Here is an 8518-nt window from a genome sequence, read left to right on the forward strand (position 1 = left end):
ATCTCTTAGTAGCTGTTCTTTAGTAGCTGAAATATTCAAACACCCAGAGTACAGAGTCCTCTTCTTTCCAAGTCTAGAACTTACTACTTGTAAGCTTTTTAAAGACTGAGTTCAATAAATTTAACTTAGAAAATCAATACATATCTTTTACTTACTTTCACACATTAATTCTAATTCTTCAATTGCTTGTTCAGCCTCCTGAATCTCTTGGTAAATGGCTGCAAGTGGTGCCAACTCAGCATGTCTTTGATTCAAAGACCTTTGGTCCACTTGATTCACAGAGATATGCTGCAAACACTGATCAAGTGTTTGGTACTCCTTATTCAGGTCCTCCATATATTTCTGTAGTGCTTTATGCTTCCAGAGCGTCCTGGTGTCTTGATGACAATATCTCTTGGACCAATTCTTATTTAACAGGTGATGAAGAATGTGATTCCTGTTTTGTCTAAAAACCCACAGCCTTGTATCAAGATGTAACTGTGCAAATTGATGAAAAAGGGGGTGGTTGTGGCACTGGCGGTGACCATAAAGAGATGGATGTCTAAAAAGCCAAACACAGAGGTGACGATTCATCTCAGCATCTGAAATATAATAAATAAACAGAATCTGGAAAAAAATCAACTCTACAGATAATAAAACTGGAAGAAGCCTTAAGAAATCTTGCTCAGTTCAATGTCTGAACCAGCTCCCCATTCCATAATTCAAAAAAAAATCTTCAAACTTCTGAAAAGAATGAACTCAGATAAATGAAGAAAGCACTGTTTTTTAGCCACTCAACATATATAATTAAGAGAAATGAGTAGGTGTGTAACCAATAAACATATCAATAGGCTAGGTTAAGTCAGCTATTTTCTAGGAAGTATCCAGAATGTAGCATTGAGTTCAAGAAGAAGCACTTGAAAGGTACAAAATAATCATGCAAACTTTAGGTGGTTCACATAGTCATAGATTTCAAAAGTCTGCTGTAAATAGTAACTATTTTCTTGTTTAATTCTTTTATTTTAGGTATCCAAATGTCCAAGGAAATCAAGTAACTTAATCATGATTATTCACTCAGCCAGAGAGAGAGAGAGACCTGATTCTAGAATGCAGGTTCCCTATTCAGAGCTCAGTGCTTTTCTTTTCTTTCTTTCTTTTTTTAAAAAATCCTCACCCAAGGACATGGTTACTGATTTTTGAGTGAGGGGAAGAGAGGGGAAAGAGAAAAACATCAATTGGTTGCCTCTAGAAAGTGGCCCAACCAGGGACCAAACCCACAACAAACCCACAAACTAGGCATGTGCCATGACCAGGAATTGATCCCATGATCAGTTTATGGGACATGGGGATGACACCCAACCGAGACACACCAGCCAGCGTCAGAGCTCAGTGTTTTCATTTTCTGTTTCATAATCACTCTTCAAAGATGCTTCCCTTTTAGCTGAAATCTTAAATGAAGAAAACTTCAAATATTAAACTAGGAAGTATCCAAAAGAAAGTAGGTCTGGTAAAAAAGGACAATGGCTATTATTACCCTTAAAGAACATGGATATGAACTACACAGGTCCACCTATACCCTGATTTTTTTCAATAAATATATAATCAGACCTCTGTATACCCTGATTTCACATCTGAAGATTCAACAGATTGCAGCTGCAAACAGTATTTTCAGTTCATTGTTGGGAATCTGTGGAGGCAGAGGGCAAACTGTATGCATTATTCTATACCATTTTATATAAAGGATTGAGCATCTGGGATTTCTGTATTTGTGGGGGTCCCAGAATCAATCCAACAAGTATAATCAGGAGGATTACTTAAGTTTTTGTGAATTTTTTGACTGGGAGGGTCATTGTCCTAATCCCTGCACTGTTCAAGGATCAACTGTACAAAACAATATAATCTCAATTATGTTTTCAAATTTTTCCACAATATATGATATACATGTTAAATATTTTTAAAAAGAAAACTAAATGTAAATATACCAAATGTTAATATGATACATTTCTAGTTGTGGAATTATGGATACTTCTTGTTTGCTTTCTACTTTTTCTACTTCTTAGTGTTTTCCAAAGTCCTCTATACTTATAGCATGTATTACTTTTATGATCAAGAAAAAAAGTTACTTAAAAAAATTACAGGTTAGGTGAAATTGACTGTGTACAATAATTATTTGTTCTCCCCTCTAACAGAGATAATCAAGAGCTAACAAAAGTACACAATCGCTTTATTAAGAAAGGGTTCTAAGAAAAACACTTTGTCCCTAAAATCTTGTAGTTCAAAGTTGAAATAAAGGTCAAAATATATCAAAATCAAGCTTAATAGTCTCCAGTGTTCCTGTGCTAGGAGGTGCATTCGTATATTAGCTCACTGATCATTGTAACTCTACTAACATATATCATGTCACCTAGGAAATAAAACATTGATAATAGTCTCTAAAATATTCAAAGTTTGCAGGTTCTACTCATGGACTTTAACATACTGAATCAAATGCAGAAAAGGACTGTGGAAGAATACGTCTATGCCCAGTAACCACAAATGTTACAGTCCTCCAGCAGAAGTTTCTGTTCCTTTACATTGAGTCTTAAGAACATCAGAAGAGGTGTGTCCATTTGTAAACGGACGGAATAAAAGGGTGGTAAACATTTTTGTTAGCACACTTCTAAAATTTCCATCTTAGGAACAATAGTAGAATGAGTAATTCTCAAGGTCATGAACCTCAAATGTTACGGGGGGGAAAAAACCAAGAGGTTCACTCTCTAGGATTATACCTGAGAACAGCACGTTTTCTCCACCACCCACCACAGGTAAGAGGAATACTCTGATAATCTTGGAACAATTCTGTTTCGGCTAACAGACTGACGTTAATCCTGGGCGAGAGCAGCGTGTGTAAGCCATACAGTGTAACTCGGTATATGGAGCGACCCCGTAAGGGGGGAACATGGAAAATAAACCAGAGAAAGGAAAAAAGACTTTTTAAGATCATAAAAGAGAAATGAATTGTGAGTGCCTAAAATAGAAAATAAGAAGATGTCAGCTCTCCTTACTGAGGTCGGAACTTTCTCTAAGCCGCTACGGTTCAGCCGGAGAGGCACGGAATCACTTTCACTTCCTAGACTACTTCTTCCGGGTTAACACTTGATTCCAGGCTCCACCTCCGTCTCGATGCGTCTTCAGAGGAGTAGTGCTTCGGCGTGCATTAGAACAATGAGGTAACGGAGGAAACAAATGAGAAAAATTACAGCGGAGAAAAAAATAAAGCGAGAAAAATTCCCGTGAGGCGATCACGTGGCGTACTCATCCAAAGCAGGAGGCCAGGGCTTGGGTTGGGTTGCTAGGGCCATCGGTTGGGGTGGGGAGGGGCGGGGACGTGAGGCCTTGGGCTGGGTAGGATGTACCACAACTCCCAGTAGCGTCCATCCAGGAATCCTGGGAGTTGTAGTTTATCTTCTGACAGGCGCCCCGCCCTCATCCCCAGGGCCGAAGGTGGAACTTTCTCGTTTTTTTCAGGTTAAGGCAAACCCATGAAAGAGATTTTCTAGTTTATTTTTAAATTTTTTTCTAAATGTCAGAGTTTTCGGTCAGACTTGAGAACACTTTAAAACAAGTCCTTGGCAACTTCCGAATTATTCTTGGTGACTTTGCTATCCCTCTGGCCATAATCTTGGGACCAGAAGGGCATATAATCTACAGTTTTGATGAAGAGATCAAGATTTACAATATATTAGCGTAGAGTTATAAGAATTTTCTTACATATGGAATCATTAAAGTAGTGATTCCTTAATTTCTTTTATGAGGACCCTCTTTTCATCATTCAAAGATTTAGGGGATTCTGCATGTCAGTGGCAGTACTTTCAGCTTCTGTTACCTGAGAAAATACCTAATGATTAAATGACTGTATAAATTCTTATTTTTAAAAATCATAATGGGATCCAAAGTATAGACTATAGATATCTACAAATTAATGATTTTATAGATGTTGCATGCACATATAGAATTTAGGGACTCAATTTAGGTTAATAGCTTGTAAAGGACAGGTTAAGTAAAGAATTTAAAAATCCAAATAATAAACAATTCCAGGGGAATGCAAACATATTGCCTTACTTCAAATATTCCAGTGGGATATGGCCTTTAGCAACCACATTTACAAGTCATTTGACCTGTATGCCTCAGTCTTTCTTCCTAAAAAGCAAAGGCAAAAAGATTCCCATATCACCAACTTCCCAGGATATTTTCTTAGATTATGACTGTACATATAAGGAAAATTGGCCTTAAATGTAAATATCTTTTATTACCTACTTAAAGTTATGTACTTTTATCTACATGTTAGATACTATTCTACATGTTTTAGACCTACTAATTCATTTGATCCTTAAAACAACCTTAGAATACCCATTTTTCATAAGTGAAAACTAAGGCACAGAGAGTTTAAGTTGTAACTTGTCCAAGGTAAAAGAACTACTAGTGATAAAGCAGAGATTCAGTCAATGCAATCAATTTGTCCTAAGACCCATCCTCAAAAAAAAAAAAAAAAAAAATCATTCAGTAAATATTGAACACCCAGTTATGTACTCTTCACTGATCTAGACATGAGAATTTAGCAATGAATAGGAAAGACAAAAGTCTGACCACATGGAGCTCATGTTCCAGCAGGAAACAAATTCCAAGACCATACAAATCATTCTTGTAAATTACATAACAAAATCCTCTATTTCTTTGATGTGTGTGTAGATACACAAATTATTATATATAAAGTTTTATTCTCCTTACTGTTATGGACTGAATTGTGACACACACACACCCTAAATTCAATATATTGAAGCTAACCTCATTGTGACTGTACTGGATACAGGGCTTTTAAGGTGATTAAGGTTAAATGAGGTCATAAAGGTGGACCCCTGACATGGTAGGATTAATAGGATTAATGCCCTTATAAGAAGAGACACCAAAGAGCTTTTCTGGTCTCTCTTTGTTCCCACCCCACTCCCAAGCACAAAGAGGTCATGTGAACACACAGCAAGATGGCAAATAACTATAGGCCAAGAGAAGAGTCTTCAGGATGAAACATACCTTGCCAGCACCTTGATCTTGGATTTTCCAGCCTCCCGAACTGAGAGAAATAAATTTCTGTTGTTTAAACTACCCAATCTATGATGTTTTGTTATGGCAGCTCAAACAGACTAATATATGTAAAAATTTTTTGAGATATAAATGAAACAACTTTATGTACGTTATTCCTCAATTTTTGAAAATCCCTCAAGACATTTATGTCTGGTACTATAAATACTGCTTCCTCCTCCCTGTTTTTTAAGAAAGAAAATAACTTATTAATATGCAAAGATATACACATTAAGTGAAAGAGGATGTTAAAAAAACTCAGCAAACTATTTCATTTTATTTATTTTTAAACTATTTCACTTTAAAAGCCACATGTAATGCATATATATTTAAAAGTCTGTTTGAATTATAGGTAATATTTATATTCCTCTTTATAGTATTCAGATTTCCTGAAGTTTTGTAATGAGTATTATTGTGAATAAGAAACCTATAAAAGAAAAATTATTCTTTAATGTTTGATTGAAAAAGCCTTATGGATATTATTGTTATTGAATCATTTTATGAAGTTAAGTAACTTCTTCTAGCTCTTTTTACTCCATCTACTACAAGGATGAAGACCACCCTGAGCAATCAGACTGTCATCATTCCAGAAAAATGTCTATATCACTCTGAAGGGGGATGCACAGTTATTGTGAAGGGCCCCAGAGGCACCTTGCAGAGGAACTTTAATCACATCAATGTAGAACTCAGTATCCTGAGAAAGAAAAAGCAGCAGCTCTGAGTTGACAAATGGTGGGGAAATATAAAAGAACTGGCCACTATTTGCACTATTTGCAGTCACACATATAGTATGATCAAGGTGTCACATTGGGCTTCTGTTACAAGATGAGGTCTGTGTATGCTCACTTCCCCATCAACGTTATTCAGGAGAATGGTTCCCTTGCTGAAGTCAGAAATTTCTTGAGTGAAAAATACATCTGCAAGATTTGGTTGAAGTCATGCATTGCTTGTTCAGTATCTCAAGCTCAGAAGGAAATGACATTGATCTTGGATCAAATTCAGCTGCATTGATTCAACAAGCCACAACAGTTAAAAACAAGGATATCAGAAAAATTTGGAACGGTATATATGTTTCTGAAAGGAACAGTTCAGTATGCTGATGAATAAGACCTAAGTTGTCCAGCTATAGAAAAGAGCAAGATGCTGAGTGATTCTTCATATATATCCTTTTAAAAAAAATCCTCACCTGAGGACATGCTTATTGATTTTGGAGGGGAAGAGAGGGAAAAGGAGAAGGAAAGAAACTGATTAGAGACAAGAGCACCAGGACTTCCTCAGTTCCAGATATTTTTGGGGGAACCAGACCAGAATGGGTGTAAAGACTGTTCCAGGCCAAGTTGAAACCTTTGGGAAATTTTCAGAGGCACTGAAAGCAACATAAAATCCCAGCACATAAGCCATAGCACACTGGGGATATGGCTAATAACACACTTTGGAGGTGCACTTTGGCTTTCTGGTTCCCTGGAGTTTAGGCTCTTGATTGCATCTTGAGACATCCTGTAACAGTGGAAAATTGTAACAGTGGGAAATTGTAACCCACCCAACCATTCTTTTGACATTGTTTCTGTAAGTGCTAACTCTGACTAATATGTAGCTTATAGGTGAACAGCATGTTTGTATAAGAATCCTAGGATCTAATTTCAAAAGATATAGACCTGGATCTTCAGGCATCCCAGCTCTGGGAGATTTGCTGACCTTCAACTGTGGAGCCAGGATGACGTGAAGCCAGGATGACTAAACCAGGATGATACAAACCAGACCATCACTTGCTTTACAGGAACAAACTGTGCTTGTCTGCATATAGAGAACTTTGCAATACTGCCCCCACCCTTGATCTCTTTGTTCTGTTCCCCCTCCCTCCTTATAAAACAAATCTCTGCCTCCATTGAGAAGTGGAGATGGTCACAGACCTGAGTCCCCCATCTTTCAGGAGATGGGCTTTGATACCTGAATCCCCCATCTTCCAGATAGCCAGCATCTGCAAATAAACCACTCTCCTTTACATCAGCACCTGCCTCTTGTGTATTGACTTTCATAGCAGCAGGTAGCCGACTTGCGTTAGGTTACAATACCACAATGTGAAAATTAGCAACAGCTTGGGATTTTGATCAGGTTTATTTTATTAGAGAAAAAATGAAATCAGGAATTATTTAGCAATTTAACACAAAACTCAAGCTAACACTAAGGTGTAAAGGAAAGAGCAAAACAAAGATTATTTTTTTTATATTATTATTATTTTCCCCAAGACAAGCAGAATACAAAGGATAAAAAGGCAGCATTTCTTTTATATTTACACTGGTCCTCAAATTTTTCTTTGCTTGAAAAAAAGATATGAAATGCGCCACCTGCTGGCATTATTGAAACTAGATCACTCAAATAATTTTCTGTCAAGGTGTTTTGAGGCCTTGAAAGATCAACCCCACTACCTTTCTTTTACTCTTTTTTTAAAAAGTATCTTTTATTGATTATGCTATTACAGTTGTCCCAATTTCTTTTCCTTGTGCTCCCCTCTGCCCATTACTCCCCTTCTCTCCAGCAATCCCACCCCTCTTAGTTCATGTCCATGTGTCATGCATATAAATTCTTTGGCTTTACCTTTTCTTGTATTATTCTTAACTTCCCCATCTATTTTGTACATACCAATTAGCTTCTTAATTCCTGCACCACTTCCTCCTTTCTCCCGCTTCCCCCTTTCAGCTGCTGCACCTTCAAATGCTGCCCATACTATGATTCTGTTCCTATTCTGGTTGTTTGCTTAGTTTGTTTTTATTTTTTAGATTTTATTGTTGATAGTTGTGTTGTCATTTTAATGTTGCTAGTTTTGATGTTTTCTAAATAAGTCCCTTTAACATTTCATATAATAATGGTTTGGTGATGATGCACTCTTTTAGCTTTACCTTGTCCGGGAATTACTGTATCTGCCCTTCCATTCTAAATGGTAGTTTTGCTGGAAAGAGTAGTCTTGGTTGTAGGTCCTTGCTTTTTATTACTTTGAATACTTCTTGCCAGACCCTTCTTGCTTGCAAAGTTTCTTTTGAGAAATCAGCTGGTAGTCTTATAGGTACCCCTTTGTAGGTAACTCTTTCTTTTCTCTTGCTGCTTTTAAGATTCTCTCTTTATCTTTAGCCTTTGACATTTTATGATATGTCTTGGTGTGGTCCTCTTTGGGTCTAGCTTGTTTGGGACTCTCTGTGCTTCCTGGACTTATATGTCTGTTTCCTTGCCATATAGGAAAAGGAAGTTTTCCTTTATTATTTTTTCACATAAGTTTTTAATTTCTTGCTCTTCTTCTGTCACCCCTCTGATTCAGATATTGGCACATTTAAAGTTATCCTAGAGGTTCCTAAGCCTCTCCTGTTTTTTGTTTGTTTGTTTTGTTTTTTTAAAGCAAAGAGTTCAAAGACTAATCTTGGAAACTTCCTCT

The 8518-nt window shown here is 36.9% G+C and overlaps 1 protein-coding gene and 1 pseudogene across 6 annotated transcripts in view; one reads left to right on the forward strand and one right to left on the reverse strand.

Annotated features, from left to right (window-relative positions):
* MTRF1 (mitochondrial translation release factor 1) overlaps positions 1–3173 on the reverse strand; it is a 65592-nt gene extending 62419 nt beyond the window's left edge. For 3 of the 5 annotated variants that reach the window (XM_090258677.1, XM_090258673.1, XM_090258674.1), the window contains exons 1-2: positions 2748–3014; positions 156–541 (exon numbers count right to left, since the gene is read on the reverse strand). In XM_090258677.1, the coding sequence (XP_090114803.1) occupies positions 156–541; positions 2748–2962 (601 nt within the window). In that variant the 5' untranslated portion in view covers positions 2963–3014. The other 2 variants (XM_090258675.1, XM_090258676.1) reach the window with 2 other exon arrangements.
* Positions 3119–7101, forward strand: LOC149996076 (large ribosomal subunit protein uL6-like; annotated as a pseudogene). Its single transcript, XR_016507490.1, has 2 exons — positions 3119–3188; positions 5644–7101. The product of XR_016507490.1 is annotated as a large ribosomal subunit protein uL6-like (transcript).
* The last annotated feature ends 1417 nt before the right edge of the window (positions 7102–8518 follow it).

Source organism: Furipterus horrens, unplaced genomic scaffold, assembly GCF_987537825.1.
Source record: "Furipterus horrens unplaced genomic scaffold, mFurHor1.1.pri manual_scaffold_12, whole genome shotgun sequence".
Taxonomy (NCBI): Eukaryota; Metazoa; Chordata; class Mammalia; order Chiroptera; family Furipteridae; genus Furipterus; species Furipterus horrens.